Source organism: Vipera ursinii (genome assembly GCF_947247035.1).
Source record: "Vipera ursinii genome assembly, chromosome: 2".
NCBI lineage: Eukaryota > Metazoa > Chordata > Lepidosauria > Squamata > Viperidae > Vipera > Vipera ursinii.
In genome coordinates, this window is record NC_139513.1 from 172505240 (window position 1) to 172528504 (window position 23265).

Here is a 23265-nt window from a genome sequence, read left to right on the forward strand (position 1 = left end):
ACATATGACTTCATCAACTGGAAGTGGCAATACAACCGAAAAGCCAGCAGACTCACCTATATGAATTTTATCCAAGCCTCTTTATTCAAATATGCTTGAGGCAAGAATAAAAAAAAACTAGATAGGTCAGTGGAAATACAAAGCAGAGATTTCTTTTGTTGGAAAACAATCTATGGAATATCTAAAAGAATATGCAGATGTTTACAAGATATTTATCAGTTGCTTGAAAACTTTTTTTTTAAAGTTACTGATACAATTTTTAATTCTGAATTGAAATAGTCTGACATTTCACAGAGTATTTCACTGCTAGCCTTTACTTGTTTTGCAGTTTAAAAGTTGTTTTTATGTATAATTTTTCTGGTGGAAAAACAACTCATTTTTTTATTTAAAATGTTATAAATCATGAACTGCAAGTGGAATGTAATACATTCATGAAATGGAAACGTGCGATTCATCATTTAATGCAGTATAAAAAATAATCCATACAGTTCAGTTCTTCTACTTACACACGTTTAAGAGAGATTCTGAACAGCTACTAGAAAAGGCTAAGCTCCCTGAAGATAATAAGTGAAATATATCCAACCCCATGGGTTAATTATGATAGTTTAAAAAATCCACAACTGCCACTGCAGATTCTGGGATTAAGATCATTCAATCTTGGGGGAGGAGAGGTGGGAAAAGAGAAGACTTGAGAACATTTTATTCATTTGTATCTCACCTTTATTATTTTTCAAACAACTAAAGGCCGCGAACAAATCCAACACATCTTCCTCCTCCTATTTTCCCCACGACAATGCTGTCAGGTGAATTGGGCTGAGAGCAACTGGCTCAAGGTCACCTAGCTGGCTTTCATGGCTAAGGCAGGACTTGAACTCATGGTCTCCTGCTTTCTAGTCTGGTGCCTTAAACACCAGCTGCCTACAGTCACCTTGGAGGGATGAGCAGCATACAATTTTGATTGATAAATAAAATAAAAAATAAAATAAACCACTAGGCCAAACTGGCTCTATGAAATCCAACTCAAAAAAGTACTTGGGCAGATCATTTTAATCCCTCCAGAGCTACCAGCTTCATCTAAGCTGAAGGAGGCAGGAAGGAATCACCTGAAACAATGATATCACGTGCCCGGTATAGTTGCAAGTCATCAAGTATCTGAATTAAATCATCAACATAGGCGTTGCGATTCATCCAGGTCCACATAAGGTTGTGCGTCCGCCCATCCATCTTCTCATACAATCGCAATTCAACTTGGTTTCGTACAATCCTGGAGGCTAGTGTGTAAGAGAGGAAGGCCAGTTACTAATCATGCATTTACAACCAAGGGTGTAACCTCATAATTAGGATAAATAACAGGCTTGACTATTGTGCTAGATTGAATGCTGATACATTACTGGAAATATATTGGATCCTGTTGGATCATTATTTCTGAGATATACACAGGGAAACAGAATGATCAGGGGAGGGGCAAAAAAGTAGTGGAAGCAGGAGCAACTTCCAATTTCCAACTGGCTTCCCCATTGAGTTTCCTTGTGGGAATCTTGCAAAGAGCATCGGAAGGCTTCTTTTCTTCCCTTCTATTTCTAGGAGGCAGGTAAGTAGCTGCTGCTGGGTGGGGGGAAGGAGCAAGAGATCGAGACTAGCTGGAATACAACATTCACACAATATTGGAAATGAAGATCATTCCCAGCAGCAGCCAGTAGCACTGAAGCAGCCAGAATTTCCCCAAATTTCATTCCCTAGAAGTCAGGTTTGCAATGTGAGTTAGCCTGTTTAAGGTATCTTGGTTCAAAGGTTGTTCCCCTATGATGCTCTATTTCAGCCAGTTAAAGGTCATGATGAGAATTTTAGTAGTATATAGATTCAGTTGTCTTGTGAACAAAACGTAGCAATATCCATCTGTATCTTACATCCTCTCTTTAGCTCTGCTACATATCTATAGCATAATTTGATTTTTTTTTTATCCAAACTAGTGTCAATGTTTCAGGAACCTCAAATATCTGGCCAGTAACACACTTCCCAATTCACACTGGTTGGGAAGTTACCAGATTGGGGAAGGCTGACACAGGCAAAATGTTTCTGTGCTATAGGATCTGAACAACAAATATAGGAACTTTCTCATACAACACCAAATTATTTATCCATTTACTTTTGCCTTAACTATTTTGATTCACGTTAGCTTCAGTAGACTCTTGCTTATGCGTTCACTTCTCTTTTAATGGAGATATTAAGAATTCGATTTAGGAGTACTGTAGATTAAATTGTGTTCTTCTTTTGCAGCAATAGATGTGTATGTGTGTGTATATATATATATATATATATATATATATATATATATATATATATATATATATATATATATTTTTACATTTATATATATGTATGTATGTATGTATGCTGGTGTGTGTGTGTGTGTGTGTGTGTGTGTGAGAGAGAGAGAGAGAGAGAGAGAGAGAGAGAGAGAGAGAGAGAGAGAGAGAGAGAGAGAGAGAGAATATTTTACAAAGCAAGACCACAAGCAACTTTTAACCAGCAGCTGTGGCACACAAGAAATGAGAAAGAAAATTGAAAGAATCCTTTCCTTGCCTCTGACTAAACTGAAGTGAATTGATACATCTGGCATTCAGCTCTTGGTTCATTTCAACATCAGACCTGCATTCGTCTTTGGTTGATAAACACCTACCTGTTCAAGGAATTTAATAAACACTATTCAAATTCTTCCTGTCTTGAATATGTCCAGGATCTGCCTGGCATTGCTGTTGGGTAGCAAGCACATGGTCCATAACATTAACTAACATACAGGAACTAAAATTGATACTAGATAAAAATGAACTGCCAAGCCAGATGTTCTTATGGTTCTATACTCTACTGTTACCATTCCCATCTTATCAAGTAACATCACAAGATGGTTCACGATAGACTCTTTTCTCCCACAGGCATTTAATAATAATAATAATAATAATAATAATAATAATAATAATAATAATAATAATAATAATAATAATAATAATAATAATAATTTTATTTATATACCGCCCTTCTCCCGAAGGACTCAGGGCGGTGAACAGGGCAAGCATAAAAAATACAAAAATACAAAAGTTAAAAGGGATTAAATATATGCCCAAGTAAAAACAGTAAATACAAATATTAAAATAGCAATAAAAAACCCCACCCATCCCCCATCAGGCCAGGCCGGCTTGTTCAAATAAGAATGTCTTTAGGTTGCGACGGAATGAGCGAAGATCGGGCGCCATCCGGAGCTCAACCGGTAACCGATTCCATAGCTCCGGGGCGCCCACAGAGAAGGACCTCCCCCTGGGGGCCACCAATCGACACTCTGATCGGTGGCACCCTGAGGAGGCCCTCTCTGTGGGAACGCACAGGGCGGAGGGAAGTTGATGCCGGAAGCTGATATATTGCAAAGTATCTTTACAATTTTTCCCTGATCCCATTGGCATTCCAGCAGGTGAAGAGAGAGTAGCAGTTGCTGTATTTGAACATGTATCCAGAAAAACATCAAAGGTAAGTTGTGACCAAGAACATCATGCGAGATAGGGATATACTTGAGAACCTCACTTGTTTGACTTTTGGTAAAAGCATTTTGTGAGTTACCACACTTATTTTGACAGCCACTTTGATATCATCAACTTTGCACTTTGAACATTTCATAAGTGTCCAGAAACCTAACAAGATTATCTTATTTCCTGACAAACTCCATTCTGGAATTAGAATTTATACTATTATTGTGGGCACTCTCTTAGCCCCCACATTTTTTCGTGTCATTTTATTTTACTTACATTTAAGATTACTCAACTGATTAGCCAATCAAATTTTAGTTTTAAAGCTTGCAGTACAGCTGCCATTTGCCCAAAGTAGTCATCTTTGTACCAACAGGGAAGAAAATTTGCACAGCTTGCATTAGGAAGCACTGACTTATTCAACTTTTATCTGAATCCAAATGCCACTGGGTTATCAAAAGGGACCAAAACTGGTTTGGGGTTTTTTAACATACGAAACTGAGCAGGGTTTCCGGTCAAAACCATATGATGTTTTATACAAAATTTGAATATGCATAGAAGGGAAAGAGAGAGATAAAATCTATCTAGGAGTGAATGGCAATTTGGTAGCACATGCCTGATGGCTTACTATTTGTTCTTCAGTTATGCACTGTAAAGCATTCTTTACTCCCAGATTATTTCAGCTGTCCAGAGCTTTTCAAGCATTTGCATCTCCCTTTTTCTGGAGGTTGATAGAAATAAACTTTCCCTCTGACAATCCTTCCCTCGTTCTGATTTTTAATGCACAATTTAAATCCTCAAATTAAGTTTTGGAAAGTCCCATCTCCATCCCATATTATACAGTATATTATTTATGTTTCAGGGCTGCCAAAGGAAATAAGTCAGTATGACTTCTGGCTGGAGGAGAGCACATTTTGAGCTGTACCTCAGAGCCTCATAGTGACGGAAGTTACAATCTTCAGAAAATATTACACCATTCTTCATTTGCTGAGATCATGGTCCTAAGGATATTAGTGTGCCACTAGTTCAGACTACATGGCCACTCCATTTAGCATCTTACTTCAAACATGGCTAGTCATTTACTCTAGAAAGCCCCCAAACAAAACGTATATGTAACATAATGTGCTAGTTCCATTTAGATCTAACAGAAAATATCAGGCCCCAGAATCTTTTCCAAGAGGCATATAACCTGTTTTAAAACCATTTTATATCTTGGAATAGCAAACTCCATAAATTTACTATTTACTGTGAGAACAAATATTTTTTTTGTCTGTTCTCTCTACTACATTTGGAGTAAAATTTTGCTTCTACTGGTAAACAAAATATATTTTTCTTTATCCTTTCCCACTATACCGTTGATATGTATAGGTATTCTCTTCTATGGATAAATACATAAAATTGGATATAAGAAATAAATACGTAAGAATTGAACTGTACTTCCGTTTAACTCTCTTCAGCCAGATTTTGGCTCCTGCCAAAAGACCTATTTTTTTTTGGCAGAGCTTTTCTTATTTAAAACACTTAACTCAATGCTGCTGTTATTCCATTTTACCCATAGATATTTAGTGAAAGGAAGAAACAAGAAAAGCCAATTGGATGTATGAGAATTGGTAAGAGAAAGAAGGTGGTCATCTTCTATGCAACTGACAGACTTTCGTTTTGATTACAATGGCAAAGAAATGTGTTTAACAAATAAACTGAAGGAATAATCTATCTATCTATCTATATCTATCTATCTATCTATCTATATCTATATATCTATATCTATCTATATATCTATATCTATATCTATATATACTGGCCACAAAAGCAACACACAAACACAGAGCACTTGAGAGGGGGAATCCACCTAAATGGATCCAGTGGCTCGGGGCAGATAACTTAATGGTGTTTAGATAGGTACCTTACACCAGAGATCCACCCACTCCAACCAAGTACGTCCATAGCCCAACAGAGTGGACACAAACCTAGATTTAAGGACAGGTAGGGGATACCTGGGAGCGATATAAGCCGAGCCCAGGAATTTACCTGTGGTTAAAAAGAGGGAAAGGCAGAAGCCCCATAAGACGCCACAAGACGGGGCAGCAGAGGCCAAGCCCATATTCTGCCTATACTTACCATACGCGCTGCCCTTCCGCTTTACCCGAGGGAGCCTTTTCCCACCCGACTTGGCCGGCCAGCAAACTCGTCCCCTCTCCCACCACTTACCGAAACGCTCCCACTCGGCCCGGTCCAGCGCGTCCATGATTTCGTAGAACTTGCACATGACCGCAGGCGGCAAATCGTAAAGGAGCCGGCTCGATCGGGAACCGGCCATAACCCCCTGGTCTTCGCTATGACTACCGCCCTCCACCGCCCAGGCCGGGCCATAGGAGAGGTTGGACAAGGGGGAGGGAAAAAAAAGAAGAAAAGAAAAGGGGGAGGGGGAGGGCGAGAAAAAGAAAAGGGGCTACTTCCCCTTTAAATAGCACTCAGGATGAGGAAGAAAAGGATCGTTTCGGCAGGCTCCCGCTCATCCTCCTGCGCATGTGCCAACGGCAACGTGCGCTTCTCTACAGGCGCGCCGCCATCCTACGCGGAGCAGCCATCTTGGATGTGGCAGGCATCGTTGGAAAAACCAGTTTGGGAATCCCTCTTTTTAGGCACTCGCTCCCCTCCCCACACACACACACACCTGCTCCGAGTAGGGGGTGGTCATTTAGGCTGTAATATTTAAAGCAGGGGTCTTCAAACTTGGCCCTTTTGTGACTTGTGGACTTCAACTCCCAGAATTCCTCAGCCAGCCATGCTGGCTGAGGAATTCTGGGAGTTGAAGTCCACAAGTCACAAAAGGGCCAAGTTTGAAGACCCCTGGTTTAAAGGTTTTACTTATGATATAGTCTTAGCTGTCGTGGCTTTCGACGGCGGGGTTAATGGTGTCAAGCCGACACACACCCACACACCCACACCCACCCCGTGGCCGCGCTCTCACTACTTGGGGACATGGCGGAGCGACGTTGTGTAGGCTGCTCAGACGTTGCAGGTCCTAGAGGTGAGGCTTACGAATCGAAACGTGCAAGACGGCGCTCTGCTGCTGCCTTTGTTTGAGAATACAACTCCATTCGATTTTAATTGTACCCGTTTCCCGCTGCATTTGGGTAAGCGCAGGGTTACACAAAAAAACCTTGTATCTTTTGTTTTCTGCTGCAGCAGAGCACGTAGGCCTGAACTTTATCCAAACTTGACAGCAGAATAAGTGAAAAATCGAGGCTTGCTAAAGGCAGCCACACCAAATAGCATGTCAAGATGACAATTCAAATGAATTGTGATGGAAGCAGGACAGAGATAACTTTAAACTTGAAACATCACTCAAACTTCTGTTATTCTATTCATTCAAGTATACTAAAGCACTTTTCTGCCCTCTATGTATGCTTGCTTGATTGCAAATTCCAGATTTGAGTCCAGATAGTAGAATTCCACATTATGAAATCTGCTTTACTTACTGAGTCATTACTCAGATGCCCTTATATACCATTCAGTGGAGCAGAACAGTTCTGAATAGTAAAACTGCATAATTGGAAGAAAATTTCTGGAAATATGTATTCCCACAAGCAATCAATGAACTCAACTAGTCTTTGGAACAGATGCACCCTTAATTTTTTTGATAGAAAATTCACTGCTGATTTTGTTCATTCTGATATAAATTATTCCTGCCCAAATCATGGCAGGCCCGATATTAGCATTACCGTACCTGTTTTGAACAAATCTGATGACAGTAGAGATTTTTTCCTGCAATTCCTTATAGTAGCCCTATTTAAGCAATTAGGCAGAAGTTGCTAGTATAGGTAATAAATTCTGTTTGTTGTTCATGGTTGTCCACTGAAGAAAAAAAATGCCATCTGGCTGTTCCTGGATAAATAGATTGTAGAACTTCCCTTTTTACAATCCCTTAATTTGGGATAGAGTCCAGGCGACTGAATGGATGCAGCAGATATTTTTGCACCCTAGTAGAGAAACATCTGTAGCTATTCTTATTTGAACAAGCCGGCCTGGCCTGATGGGGGATGGGTGGGGTTTTTATTGCTATTTTAATATTTGTATTTACTGTTTTTACTTGGGCATATATTTAATCCCTTTTAACTTTTGTATTTTTGTATTTTTTATGCTTGCCCTGTTCACCGCCCTGAGTCCTTCGGGAGAAGGGCGGTATATAAATAAAATTATTATTATTATTATTATTATTACCTAAGTTTGAACTCAGCCTTCCACCCACACTGCTCTATAAATTCAGATGGTAACAATGCATATTTATTTTAATACAAATGCAGTTACTCCTCGACTTATAACCACAATTGAGCCCAAGATTTATGTTGCTAAGTGAAACATTTGTTAAGTGAATTTTGCCCCATTTTACGACCTTTCTTGCCAAAGTTGTTAAGTGAATCACTGCAGTTGTTAAGTTAGTAACAGGGTTGTTAAGTGAATCTGGTTTCCCCATTGAGTTTGGTTGTCAGGTCACAAAAGGTGATCACATGAGTTCAGAACAGTGCAACTGTCATAAACATAAGTCAATTGTCAAGCATCTGAATTTTGATCACATGACCACGGGGATCCTGCAGATCCTGTGAAAAATGGTGATAAGTCCCTTTTCTCAGTATGTTGTAACTTCAAACAGTCACTAAATGAACTGTTATAAGTTGAGGACTACCTGTACTAATTCTATGGAAAATATAATTATTATTAGGTTTGTACAGTACTTCTAAATCCAGCTTGGTGGTTTCTTCCAAGGACTAGAATGGGAGTCTGAAATATGACTCCATTCTAGCTCATTGCACCAGCTCCCTGAATATTAGTGAATAATATAGCAAGAATCTGCTTTCTGCGATGTGTATACTGACAGCATTTTTTCTCTGCTTGGTTCAGAAGACATCTCTTATTTTTTTAAAGCCAGCATTAATATATCATAGTTTAAATAATTTCTGAGAAGAACTTACTATTTTTTCTATGACCTATGAGATTTGTCCCTAGCTAAGATTGGGGCAGTTGGTTAGCTGAAATATCATAGGATGTAAAAACCAATTATGTGATGGCTTACCTTTTTATTAGTTCATAATTTCGTATCACACCAATCTTCCAGGTGGCAATCTCTTATAATCCTAAACAGAATCAAGCAGTATTCGGGACAAGAAATAAAAAGGTAAAACAAGTTACATTGTGCCAGAAATTTAAGATTTCTGGTGAAAAACAGTTTTCCAAATAATGTGTAGAGTAAAAAAGGGTGCAATCTTTAGTCACATGAGGACACATTCACATTTGACTTGGGAGAAACAAATGGTGGAAAAGCCAGGGTGGGGGGATCCCCCCCGATTGTGGACCAGTGGGGAAGGAAGGTCAGTTCCGGAAATGTATAGATGTTCATCCAAAGAACCATACTTCTAGGTATTACCGTATAATATTGCTGTCTGTGATTAACATCTGTGGATGAATAGCAAATTATGTATCTGAGGATAAGTTTATAACTTAAAAAAAGAAAGTATGATCTTCCCCATAGTAGCACTTAGAGGGGGGCATGAAGTCCAAACAATGAAAGTGCGTTGCAGTGATCTCAGGGACAGTTCTGAGAGATTGGACAATGGAGATGTTCCAGGTTCTTTAACCTGGAAGTGTTTCGGGGGCAGCCTTTATCCACGAATTCTGGATTTCAACATTGGACATATGAGTGGAAAATGATACAGTGCTGGCTCCTAGGAGTCAGTGGGGGCGTTTATTGATTTGCAGGGGCATGGTCTTGGTGGTTATTGATCCAGTAGATGGGACACTATCACTGGCTCTTATGATCAGAATGGCCTATAATAAAAATGTTGCTTGTATTTGTCCAGATTGTGATAGGGAATATAACCAAGGCATATACAATGCAGAAGGAATATGACAGATAAGGCCAGTATTACTCTCCCTACTGTCAAGATCCTGATAGCTATCAGATCTTAGAAAAGTATGTTGTTCAAGCAATGTTGATGAGTTTGATATGGAGTTTCTGATGTTCTGAAAATATATGATGTCAAGAAAAGCAAATCAGGTTTGGTATGAAGCAGAAGCCAGATACCTAAGTATCCTACTAGATTCTTGAGAGAGAAGCCCTATGTTTGAAATTAGCCAGTGGATTTCTAGTTTAGATGTGGAATCTATCCTTAGCTGATCATCTCTGTCATCTGATTCAGAAGCTGAGAAGAGATAGCAGGAGCAATTTCATTGGTATCAAGATTTGCATTCCCACTACAAAATCTTCAATCTGAACTTCAGATATCACTAATAAACTGGCTGGCCTGACTTGAACTACCTGCATTTTCTCTATCTCCCCCCCCCCCTTGGGTGCATCTGAAGGAGCAGCTAAGTTCCACTTTGACATCCATCTAGTTTTTCCAATCCATCTGCAGATAATTTATTATTTGACTGATTCACACGGCAGTTCCTGGAAAGCCACAAATCTCAAGTACAGTGTTGTTGCTACTTTCATTTGTGATATGTTCACTACTAAGGACCAAGAAGAAACGAAACTAATTGCATATGCATTACAGTGTTCATGCAACTAGCTGCTTTTAGGTCTGCTCCTAGAGTTCATGAGTGCAAAGCTTGTTCTTTTTGAGCCTGTATCATGAAAGCTTGACAAATGGGTAAGATTTTATAATAAGCTTCTTTCTCAGGTACACCAAGGGGCTAGAGCATCAGACGAAGATTCCTCTCATAATTCCAGTATTTTCAGAACTGGGAATTTCTGGCTGTCAGAGCAATTCGGGTTGATGAAAATGATATTAATTGCCAAAATAATATTCTGTTCTAAAAGTAAATAATAAAAAAAGAATACCAAATAGAAAATGGCAACAGATGCAGGAGAAACCCTTAATACTTTTTAAGAAATACAGATAACATTTTGAAATTGAGCTTAAGAGAAATTGAGGACATTCACCAGAGCTGTGCCAAGTTTTGTGCAACACCAGAGGAACTGCAATTCAGTCTCCTGATCTTCTGAAGAGCCACAGACCCTCCAATTGGATCCCTCAAAAACTGGATGAAATTTTAGGCCTTTTTCAGAGAGCAAATGTGTTAGGGTAAGAATGGGAGGACTCTGGAAAGGTTACTATCATTCCCATCCAAAAACTTCCCCTTGAGCAATCAAATAGCTGAAATTTGTGGCAGTAAAATTCTGTCATTTCTGTCACTGAATCCTGGCAGTAGGGGATAATAAGTTATGGGGCTGGCTGCATGTGCATAACCAGTAAGACCAAGCTGAAGAATTTTGAGTAATGCATTTGCACTGAATTTCTATAAAGGCAGCATAGATAGAGGCTAATGTTAAGAGAAAGGATAACATTTCAAATTTGATGAGGTTTTCAATGGTTTGGCATTTTGGAACAGTGTAGAAAAGAAAGCACCAACATCTCAGAATTGGCAGTCATAAGGTACCACACAAATCTGAATTCCTTTTTGGTTCTAATGAAAAATGTTCAGTATGATGTAATAGAAGTGAGTTTGTATCGTGTTCCCATAATGCACAGGTGTCAAACTCGCCACGTCATGTGACGTGCCACAACTTATCGCGACTCTTTTTGCATGGCCAGCAATGGGGTGGGCGCAGTTAAGTATGATGAAAGTGGCCCGTGGGCTGGCAGTTTGACACCCCTGCCATAATGAAAAGTATCTTCTCCTTTATTGAATAGATTGGTTTAACTTTGCATTAACTGTAGATAAGAGCCTTAATATATGAGGGCCACACAATATGTTAAACCTACACTGGCAGTAATTTCCTGGTCCCCATCCTCCCTATTGCCATTGGTCAGCCAAAAACAAGAGTGGCCACAACTTTTTTATATTAACATTCTGTCTTAAGAATCTCAAGTATTGGGCAGATGCTAATGATATCCACAGCCTAGCTACAGTATTAATTTGGTATATTTTTTAATACATTGGGCCTTAGATTCCACTGACATGGTATAGCTAATCATTATAGTTGGTCTGTGACCTCTTATATTGTAACTATTTGATCAATAATTTCTAGTTTCAGAAATACTGCCCTAAAACAGATATTGAAAAAATGCTTCCTGTAACAAAAAATAAGCATTCATTACCATACTATTATTAGAAATTAAATATAAAATATACATGTCTAACTTCCTGTTTATGTTGACGTATAAAGTGTTATGCCACGTGATAGGGATCTAAAAAGTGATGATCAGTTATATTAATAAATAATATGAAACACTGTAGATGAAAAGAGAATTCTCTATCACATCCAGCCTAGATTCTTATGAAACTCAAAAACGTCCTCTGCACCTGATTTTTTTTTTTGGGGGGGGGGGAGGAGAAATTTAATTTTTTAAAAGAAATACTCTTGCAGCAGTGAAATCTGGCTAGTCAACAAGATGGCCACTTTTCAATCAACTCAAAAGCTAAAAGACATCCTCGGCCACAACAGAGAAAAAAAATATTATATTTTAATGGCAGGGCAGAACATTTCTACCCTGGTAATAAAAAGGCTCAAACAGATCTGTAACATTTTACATAAGTTTATAATCCAATTCTAGCACAGAATACAGTACTTACCAACATGAGATGCAACTAGATTACTGTGTAGAATGCATGCTGAGTGCTAAAACCGGGCCTGCATGTATTTTTAACATAAAAATATAAATTATTCTTTTATATGAATGCATATATATATATATATATATATATATATATATATATATATATATATATATATATATATATATATATATATGCATGCAGTTTCCATTGTATTTTTCTCCGAAAGGAAGAGGAAAATGCTTGTTTTTAACAACAAAAGATAGAGACGCTTGTAAAGAAAGGACTTTTTCTTGTAAATTTATAAGGCAAACGTTTTATATAATAAATAGGATACAAGGGTAGGGAGGGATTTTGGTGGATTTCTTTTAAACATATACATGTACATTCAGACGGATTTTGTTATTTTCTTACTGAAATTATACAAATTTTCCTTTATTAAATTTCTTTTTTCTTCTTTTTTTTTAAATATAGTCAGTGCTTTCAGTCTTTTTTTTTTTGGCTGTAGACAAAACCTACAAAAAGAGCAATCAATTTTTAAGTTTTATTAAACAAATCTACTCAGAATTCTTAAAAGTAATTGTCCCAAAAATGCATCAAACAAATGCAAAGTGTGGTGAGGAAGTATGGGTGGGGGGGTACACAATAAAGTATATTTTAAAAAATTCTTCAAAAGAGCCAAGGAAGCTCTACTTAACCTCAGTGTGGAAAGTTTCTTAATATTTTTTTCCCTAAAATTAAGAGATTTAGTATAGAAGGATCATTCATCTGGAGCAACAGTGATTTCTCGGCATTAAAAATAGTAGTGGGGCAATCCTTAGACAACATACAGCCCAACTAATAAGAGTGTTAACTATGATTTTTGGAGTTTCAATGCCTTCTTCTTTGATAACACTTGTAATGCTAGATCCTCCTGATTTTGCTACTTTATTATTCCTCCCTTAATGAGTGTTCAGTGAAGGAATCTACAGCACCACCTCATTTTTTCCTATATTGCCTTCTGGTGGTGGATTATTAAAAATGAAAACTTTATAAAATTCTTCCTGGATTTTGTTTCTTCTTTTTACTATTGCATTCCCGCCAAATGAATGTTTCAATGAAGGACTCTAAGCATATTCTAATTTCTCTGATACACTGACTTCTGGTAGTAGATTATTAGAAATTGAAGCATATAAAATACCCTGGGAAGTTGTTAAAAAAATTGTCTAAACTACCTCTTTCTCCCTACTGCCAATGGTAAGACAAAAATAAAAGTATATATACCTTTCCTCCCTTTTAAAATATATACATATATTTGACACTCACATTTGAAGCATTTGTGCCTGGAACAATTACTTTACAGAAATGTTCACGATACATACTCGTGGACCATTAAAATAAACACACACGCACACGCACACAAAAGGTTTTCATTGACATTCCTTTTTTCAGGGTGGGGAGATAAAACCCTACACACAATGAGAGTCTCAAATACCACAGTTCTTTTCTGTTACATCCCCCCTCTCAGGGAAAAAAAAACACTATTTAAAAGAAAATAAAAAAACAACTCCCACCCCAACCCCAAATTCTGTGTCTCTGGAATTTTTTTTTTAAAGAAATGTCACTGGGTAGAGAGTTAGTTGGCTATGTGAAGATTAAGAGCTGTACAAGCTAGCAAGCACTCAGCATACATTTAATAACAGTCCGTGTAATATTTGGTCTTATAGTGATCACTACTGAATTGTGAAGCAGAAGGAAGTTGGTTTGTTATTAGCGGCATGTTGATTTATGGAAGCTGGAGAAAGAATTTCCCCCCATCCCTCCCCCTGTACAATAAAGGGAGGAAAACCTTTTTTTTGCACTCACAAAGAAAATTAATTGATCAATGTCCAACTCTTCTGCCACTTCATGCAGAGATAACACAACCGCAGTAAGTACTGCTCATCTACATGGGTTGGAGAAGGAAAACCATAATTGGAAGAAAATTTTATGTATGTCAATTTATGGACCGAGAAATTCTTTCCCCCAACCTCAGTTAGGAGGAATATAGTAACACTGTCCCTCAGAGAAGTGTAATCTATGCTTGGTCTTTGCTTTTGGAAGAACGGCAATTTTAAGCTGCTACTCTTGAGCGGATATTGCTGATTTCCACAACTTGCAAGTGAAAACTGGCAGACAGGAAACTCTCATATTTGGTCCTCTTTCTAATGGGGCCTTTTAGGATATGATGAGAACTATGTCAGTAAAGTGCTAAAAAATTATTTTTTGCTTAATGATCTGCTTCCAAACACATCAGCCTTTGATTTGGTGACTGTTGCTTGAGCTGTAATGTCAAAGCTTTAATACAAAATTATTAAGTGTGACACAAATTGAACAACTCAGCAATCACTCATGCAAGCATAAGCAACACTAAGGGCAAAGTCCAATTTGAAAAACTGATAATTTGTTCTCTCTGAAAAATACTGCAAAACATGTTTGATCAGTAGAAAAAGTAGTGAGAGTCAAATTCAATACTTCACTTCTGCCACCCAATTAAAAATGACATGTCCATTTTTTGTTCACACCTTTTTCTTTCCAGGATCCATATCTGGATGCAGTATGACACTGGCCAATGAAGATACAATATCAAATCCAGACATGATGTCTTTGGAAATCAGACCTCGATTTTTGCTAAACATGCAGGAAGAGAGGTGGGGGGAGAGAAGATAAAAAAAGGGCAGGTTATCAGCTAAAGAACTGGAACATGCTATCATGGAGTGCTTCCAACCTATGCCACATGGCATGCAGTGCACAAAATGAAAGGAGCGGTAGGAGAAATGTTAACTTTAAAAACAGTAGAAGTGGGAAGATGAGAAGCCAGGTAAGAACTTTGCTATGAAGAAAATGAGGAAGAGCACTAAGAAGCTCAGTTTAGGACCAATAGTAGTTTTCCAAAAATTACACTACCAGACTAAGTTGTTTCACCATAGAAGTAGCCATAATTGATAGAGCTAAATCATGCCAATAATATTAGTTAGGCTTTAGTTAAACTGAAAATATTTTTTTAGAGAGGTTAGTCACAATACAGACCAAATACTTCATATTTTCTTCACTTTATCATCCTAGACCCAAGTCAATGCCCTTCCCCACAAGTTGATTTGAGTGCAAAAAAAATATAAAATGTTGACTATATGTGACCATCCTGTTATTTTTCAAACTCATTGAGCAAAAGAAAAAAAAATCCTCTTCCAAAAGTGTAAGAACAGCCCAGCTAAATGTATTTTCTGCTCTGGCATTTACTGGCAGATAATTGTGAAGGGTGTTTCTTTTCCCTTGCTATGATACTGAAGTTTAGGAATAATAGTAAAGAAAAAAACATGTAATAATTTCTCAACAGACCATACCATTCCTTGCTTGTCAGTCTGTTATCCTTATTTGGTAGTGGAGCAATAAGCCAAAAAAAAAAAAAGCTACCCCTCATTTATAATGCAATATACAGATATATAAAATTAGACAATTTTTTCTGTGTCTACTTGGTGCCTTAAAAAAAAAACACCACACACACACACACACACACAAAACAGAAATTAAATCCCCAAACAAAAAAGATTTAGATCTAACGTTAAACTCTACACATTATTGGATAATAATTGAAACTGACAAGAAGTTTATTTTCACTTGACACAGAAACATCAGGTGGTTCACAATGCTAACAAGGTAAATCCCTCTTGCACAGTCTCTCAAACTCCAGGCACTATCCACATGTCTTGAGGATGAGCAGGGTGGAAGTGGGCAGAGCTAGGAGCAAAGATAGTCACTTTGTATCCCTGTAAATAAGCAGTTTGCCAGTGATGTAATGCACTCTGGAAAAACAGCATCTTTAGAAAGAATGGTGGGAAGAGGCCAGACTTCTATTACTCCCTCTTGACCATACTCCTGCTCTACTTTCTCAATCCTTTCTTTGGGTTGAACTAGATTTTGGTGGAAGACCCAGGTCTGTAATCGGCTGCAAAGCGGAGCAAGAAAGATGCCATATGCAGCAAAGAAATGTTCACGTGCTGGGAGGAAGGCAGGGAGAGTCAGGAAAAAAGCAAGCAGAATTAAAACTTTTTGCTTGCCTGCTGCTTCTCTGATGCAAAACTGCCTCTCTTACAATCACTTTGTAGCAATCAAGCAGCAATCCTGGTCTGCCTACAACAGGGATGTCAAACTGCCAGCCCATAAGCTGGACACGTCATCTGGAAGCCGCGCCCCACCCCATTGCCAGCAATGGCAAAACCTTCCCAATACGTTTGACACGTCTGGCCTACAAGGATCTAGTTTGGCTCTTGCTGACAAAATGAACCTTCAATTTCCCGCCCTACATCACAACTCCAGGAAGGGAAGGGAAATAGTGTAAAAGTGTCATCTTTTGACTTGTTTGGAATGTCGAGACACATGAGATTAAAAAAACAAAACAAAGAAACTGTGGTTTTACAAGCTTATCAACTCCAGGTTAGACTAATTACAATACGAAGATGATTTTAGTGATATATGGGTATTGATATTCTAATTTGGATTTTTGTTTCAAATTCCATACATGTTCATGGGTATACTTAACTAAAGATACCGCAAAATCTTAACATTTGAAGCTTCTTTTAATAATCCCCATCTGACCCCATATTAAATTTAGCCCATTCTTCTCAATCTATTTGTAAGACATTGTTAAAACCATGTGATCTCAATGGGCTTGTGGCTCTACTGTTCACCCAAATAGGAAGAAAGCAAGAAAGAATATTCTTCTCTCTTGGCTTTAAAGTGCATTATTCTCTCCCATGAAAATGTTTTTGTTTTTTGTTTTTTTAAATAAAGGGAGGGAGAGGTATTTCCATCATGAAGGCAACTATCTGCCTCAACAATGGACACCAAGAAACAGCTGGAAAAGGACATGGCAAAGGGCTGCCAACTTTTTACCTAGAGCAGTCACCTATACCTTTTGAAAGGTACATGGCTGGGAGAGTGCCAGAGCTCCTTTTACGATAGCAAAAACTACATTTTCTAAATGATCTGGCAAATAAGTAGGAAGGCATGAGGCTTTCAATACTCCCATAGTAAACTAAACTAGAGGAGATCTACCTATGGGTATTTCAGAAGGTTCAAATGGCTAAAAACTTCAAATGCCGAGTATATTTCCTGCAGAACTACAGCCCCATTTGTGTTCTCAGCTATAAACTACAATATTATAAATGCTAAAGAGACTGGAATGCAGCAATACCCTGTATTATAGGGACAGGACTAAACTGACACAACACCTCTGCTTAGCCATAAGCTTGGTCTAATAAGTCTGAAATGGAAATGTGGGTCCATGTTTTAGGGCATAAGTGTAGGCATATAGATATAAAGCAATGTTCTCCATGTTGCTATTTCACCCATCATCCTCTCCCCAAGGATTTTTTCTATCTAACCAAATTCCTGTTGTTAGAATTCTTCCAAGAATGTGTGTATGAATGAAAATGTTTTGTGTCAACAGGTATCCACAGTGGGGTATCGGGGGAACAAAAGATAAAATCACTGTCACACATTGTAACACAAGCACCACTCATGTACAAGTGTTGTGATATTGCACATATGAAAGGGGTATAGCTTGCATTGTAGTAGTGGCACTCGTAAGCCCAGCTTGAGTATGCTTTTCATCCTGCAAACACCTGTATCAGGCTGTAGAAGTAAACTACAGGAAATAATATTTACTCTATCCTCTTTACATGATTTTTTAAAAACTATAAACAGTTACCACTACATTAAGCTTGGGCTTCAGTTATAACCCAAACATATATATATATAAAATATAAATCAATATTCCAATTGGAAAGATTGCTATCACTATTCTTTTTCTTGATGTTCTGTGTTTCAAACTGGATAAGCTAAGGAGCTGTTTTACCATGATATTCTTCTGTGGAAACATTCATGATGTGTATCTATACAATTAAACTTTGACTTCCAAGGATGGTGCTCTGTAAAAGTCACCCATGCCAAATTGTACCTGTCACACTTTCAGTTTTGACATATGTGTGTATGTTTACTATTAAAAAAGAGTCCCATCAGAATTGACCCCAAAGTAGAATGAAATGTAAGGTTCTGTTCCATTTATGAAAACAATCTCATAATTTAGAAAAATTAATACATGATAAAAGGTTGTCTCTGCAAACTTAGAAGCTGGAGCAAGTGGGACAATAATTCACTCTAGATCTCTCAGTCAAGTGCAAAGTCTTAGAAATCCCCAAATGCAGCTGAATATCAAAGTATACTGCATTTTTCACATCTCTTTCCCACAGACTAGGATATTTATTGTGGTTTGGAAAACTGTAGATAGGAGACCCCCTCCCCTGCCAAACTAAATTTGTGCCTTTTTCAATATTGAGGAAAAGCCCTTAAAGAGTTTAAAATTGTTGCAAAGTAATTTCCTCTTGGTTTTTTCCTTGTGCGTGCTTCTTTACATTTTCTATCAGGTTTCTATATGTACTTCTCGGCACAGAGACATCCTTCCAATAAATAATTTGCTAGTTTCACAGGAATTCACCATTTAGCAACAGATTGTAGCCCAAATTCTAATGATTAAGTTAGAGGCTTGGTTTTTATTCTTGATAAAGAAAGAAGCCAGCCCCAACCTTATTGCAAATCAAGGAAAAAGAGAAGGAAAAAAAATCAAACTTTCATCTCTGATTACACTGTAAGAAGCTAAGAAGAAAAAAATCGGGCTACTACAGGGCTAATTCTCATCAGTCTTCCCACAGAGAAAACTGAGGTTTTTTTTTCTTATGAACAAATCATATTCTAAGGCTAATAACTTCACTTTGGCTACTTATGCACAAAGAAGAATTTTTATTCCAATGTCTGGTACATAGCCAAGAACAGAGAAGAAAAGTCATCATCTATGCCAACGAGGCTCTCTAAGCTCTCAAACAAACGTGACTCCTGAGAGTCTGTGTATTGTATTTATGCATGTATGTATGTATGTACGTACATATATGACTGCAGGAACTCCAATTTTACTAAGTAAAATATGTAATAGTCCTCCCTCTTAAAATAATTTTCCTGTTCTAAATTTTGTTGTCCCTGCAAGCAAACTGCTATACTAGAAATGGGGGGAGAGGAGGAGCCATCATAGGAATCTCTATTTTTCTCCTAGTAGCAACTTGTAAAGGGTGAGAGGGCGCATATTTAGACCATTAAAATGCTACTGCTCTGAATACTTTCTGACTTTTAGTGCTAACTTTATTTAAAAAAAATATCACAGATATCTGGATATACGTCTCTTAGGGTCCTCAAAGACCCATGAAATAAGATGGATCTTTTTTTTTATCATTTCACACCACTCGGGGATTTTTTTTTTAAAGAAAGCTACTTCCTGCCTAGATTTTGACTGGGATCCAGTCCTCCTTTCTTCTTATTGAATTATTTGCTACAGTCCAGAAAAGGTAGGGGCAGACACTAGCTTACCTCTGTGCTACATATTCCCTTAAACAAAAATAAGCAGACTAGCGTGGCCAATGTCCTTCCCCTTCCCTCCACTGAATGCTGTTTTCTGCTATTCAGGAGGGAAAAAAATAGACCTTAAATTGTAGACAAAGCCTCATAATAAAACGCTACACTTCTGCTGATCCCTGCTTTTCTGGGGAGTGAGGCGATATGTGCTCAACCGCCTTGGAAGAGCTTGGTTGCCAACTGTAGGGAAATTATTTGAAGCAACTAGGCCTCTCCGTTCAGCCATTGCCATGTACCAATCCCACAAAGAATTACAGGTAGTTTTACACACATTGGGCTACTTTCTTGAACAACAAGTAAGGTGGAAAAGTGAGCCAATGTTCAGTCCAATGCCCCATCTGATACACACAGGCACACTTTGTACATCTTTCACGCCACTGCGCCTCCCCCTCCCCAAACAAGTGGACAAAGGCCTCCATTAGTGCAAACAGTTTCCTAAGCTAGTATCATTGACAGTAACTGGAAGAACTTCTCATTTTAAACTCTTAGCGTGTGACAAGCAAACACACACATGCCGTTCAGCACACTCAGACTGCTTCAACAAAAATCAAAAGGCCTCTCCTTTCAGGATTGACACAGGAAAGGACGTTAATACAAAGCTGCACCTAGTATCCCAGTGGTCTCTTAGCTATTCTTGGGGGAGCTATTCTTGGGGGAGGGGGGGATATTCTTCTTAATTGCTGGCCTAAATGGCAGATGAGGGATATTAGTTCCCCAATATACCACAACCCTATTTCTCTCTCTCATGTGTACACATGCGCACACACCCTACTGAAAACTACAGAACTCCAACTAAGACTGGACAACTACAATTACATGGCACTAGGGAGGTGGAGTGGAATACACGTGTGGGCCCATCTCCACCTGATCTGTTGATGGGGCCTCTATAATATAAAGGGCAAACAGGATCAGGGCAACAAGCCAGAGTTTGGAGCTATTTCTCCCCCGCCAAACAGCTTGCCTTGTCAGTAGTATTCTCAGCAAAGCATGGCAGAAGGAGCCAGGCAGATGGGGAGAGGGAAGAGTGGGCCCCCGTTCTGTAGAAAAAGTGCAAAGTGGCTTCCAGCCCTGGGGGGCATGTTTCTGTACCCCACACTGTGCTTGTCTGTATTAAAAATGGGGGGAATGAAGGACACAGAGGGATAGTTTGGGGGTAAGCTGATTGATTGAAAGCCAGGGCATTGTGGGAAAAGAGAATTCTACCCGGCAGCTGCCTGGAGTCTCATTTGGGTGTGTGGGGCTGAGAGTGCCTGTTCCTCTCTTTGTTACCTCTGGCGCTCACTTGCTCACTCACCCCCCGCAAAGTCAGCTGACCCGCTCTGACACAGGTGTCCTGGTGTCCACGGCCTCGTCCCTGTTTGTAGGCCGGGACAAGGCCGTGGAGGACGACACAGTATCTTTGCGCTCATGTTTGTAGGACACGGCTGTGCCACCAGATTGAGTCTTGGGTGGCTCTTTTGGACAGCCATCGCTTTCTGGAGCCCTCTCCTCTTTATAGCTCTTGCTGCTCAAGTCCTGGGGCTCAGCTGGAAGGCTCTTGCTGTCCTTAGGGCTTTCAGGGGACTGAGCAGGGGAGGTGCCCTGGGGCTCCAAAGATGGCTGATGGGGAGGGAGGTGCTGATCCTTCTTGCCAGGAGAAGAGGAAGGGGCAGGGGTTGACACAGCATTGCCACCCCGCCCTTTAGGGCTACTTTCTTTGCTGCGGCGCCCTGGGCTCTTGGCAGCCGTTCGCTGTCCTTTGGAACTCCATTCCCCTGTGTTGCTTGGAGGAGGAGGACTTGGCTTGGTGATCTCTATACTGACAGCCTCACGTGTCTTACGTTTCTTGATGGGCAATACTGTCTCCCGGACAGCCTGGATGACTGGCTCCTTGACTGTTTTCTTCTTAGCTTCGGCAACAGCTGCTACTGCACTGCTGCCTGGCTTTCGTCCACGTTTCTTAGGTACAGCCTGGGGATCTGATTCAGGTTTCCGTTTACGTCCAGGACGCTTGATCACCATGACCTGTGCTGAGGTGGTAGCCCCCCCTGTTCCTTCTGCTTTTGCTCCCATCGAAGACGATTGCAAAGGCATCTTGACTAGCAGCTTTCCCGAACTCTTCTCAATTACCCTTTTCACCTGTACACCTTCCGAAGCAGTTCCTCTAGGTTTGGTAGAGCCACTACCTTTGGGTCGACCCCGTCCACGGCCTGTGCCAGGAGTTTTAGGGGCTTTAGTTTTCTTAGGAGGCTTCTGTTCTCGTCGTGAGGGGCTCCCACGTCCGGTCACCGTGAAATCAAAATCATTAGGATCCAGAGAAGTATCTCCCACCTTCTCAAAGTAGGCGATGAGCTCAACTTTAGAACGAAAGGCCTTGCCTTGGGGGCTGCAGTTTCGGAACCAGAAATATGAGAAAGAACAAGGAAGGGAAGGGGGTGGGAGAGAAAATTAGTGATAATTCACTAGAGATACACAAGCTAGATTATTACATAATTCTTTTTTAAAAAAACCCTCCTTGCACACGATTCTGTAATCTACAGTATACTCTATACATCAAACATCACACCTGCAAATAACCACCAATAAGGGGAGGTTTTGAGCTTTTGCTTTGTGTTGAGAGCTATTTTCCCCCACTCTTGTATCATGTATAGCTTTGGTGTGAAAGCTAATAGAAATATAAGGGAGAGTAATTAATATATTGCTAATTTGGATTCCAACCTATCCCCAAACACTTTTAATTATGAGAGCTTTGAAAGAAGGCCCTTAGAGCTAGCACTCAAAAGGTATTAAGCCACTGTTCTGCCTTTTCTTTTTTAATGGAAAAATGAGTTACACAGAGCAAATGAAAGGCAGCTTAATATCTGAGCTCCCCTGTAAAATTCTACGAAGAAAACCAGTATGAACGTGTTATCAAAGTTTTGTCTACTGGTAGTCCTCAACTTACAACTTGTTGTTTAGTGACCATTCTACATGCCAATGGTCCTACCTGGGCGCTAGTTGCAAGCCAGATTTGAAGTTACAAGAGTTGCCATCCCTTGGAATCACATGACTGAACTTTGGGTGCTTGGCAACCAGGCCACATTTGCAGCCATTAGAAGTATGTGATTTCATTTTATGACAGTTTTGTCTAAAACCAGCATTTACTTCCAATTTTCAGCAAAACTGAGTCCATAGCGAATCAGTGGCTTGCTTAACCATCCCAGCAGCTGCTTAATGACTGCCATAAGAAAGCTCATAAAATTGAGGTGGTCATGTGACCAACCCATTTTACGACTGTTACAAATGTGATAGGCAGGCTCCATTATGGTTGTAAGTTGAAGATTTCCTGTGTTCTTTTTTCCTACTTCTATATCTAAAATAGCATCATTTTCCTAAGGGAAAATTTTTCTTGGCGAAAAACATCATCACATGACAAGAACCTGCTTCTTTTCCTCTATATTTTTTTTCTGAAAACATGACAGATTTTTTGCATTTTTTACTTTGTAACATCTCTGATCAGTCCCTTAGGAAAATGATGCTATTTTATATGCTGGGATGGTTAAGCAAGCCACTGATTCGCTATGGACTCAGTTTTGCTGAAAATTGGAAGTATATACACACACACCTTTCCCCCCCCCCCCATGCACAGTATGGAAATTTAGATAGGATGTGTTTTGATAGATCGCTTGCTAAATAACAACATTTTGTTAGGATTCTTGTTCTGTATGAAGAAATTCCTTCAACGCTGATTTTA

The 23265-nt window shown here is 39.2% G+C and overlaps 2 protein-coding genes across 13 annotated transcripts in view; both read right to left on the bottom strand.

The window, feature by feature from the left end:
* Positions 1 to 8848, bottom strand: part of IRAK1 (interleukin 1 receptor associated kinase 1) — a 35418-nt gene extending 26570 nt beyond the window's left edge. The window contains exons 1-2 of one of the 3 annotated variants that reach the window (XR_014491629.1): positions 8590 to 8848; positions 1104 to 1271 (exon numbers count right to left, since the gene is read on the bottom strand). Coding sequence is in view for 1 of the 3 variants with exons in the window: in XM_083355789.1 (XP_083211915.1) it covers positions 1104 to 1271; positions 5724 to 5832 (277 nt within the window). In the remaining 2 variants the exon portion in view is untranslated. Of the gene's footprint in view, positions 1 to 1103; positions 1272 to 5723; positions 6060 to 8589 lie in introns of those variants that run through there. The other 2 variants (XR_014491630.1, XM_083355789.1) reach the window with 2 other exon arrangements.
* Positions 8849 to 12502: 3654 nt separating this feature from the next.
* MECP2 (methyl-CpG binding protein 2) overlaps positions 12503 to 23265 on the bottom strand; it is a 78260-nt gene continuing 67497 nt past the window's right edge. For 9 of the 10 annotated variants that reach the window (XM_083355794.1, XM_083355793.1, XM_083355791.1 and 6 more), the window contains 2 exons: positions 20848 to 21918; positions 12503 to 12589 (listed from right to left, as the gene is read on the bottom strand). In XM_083355794.1, the coding sequence (XP_083211920.1) occupies positions 20859 to 21918 (1060 nt within the window). In that variant the 3' untranslated portion in view covers positions 12503 to 12589; positions 20848 to 20858. Of the gene's footprint in view, positions 12590 to 14617; positions 14724 to 20847; positions 21919 to 23265 lie in introns of all 10 variants that reach the window. The other variant, XR_014491631.1, reaches the window with a different exon arrangement.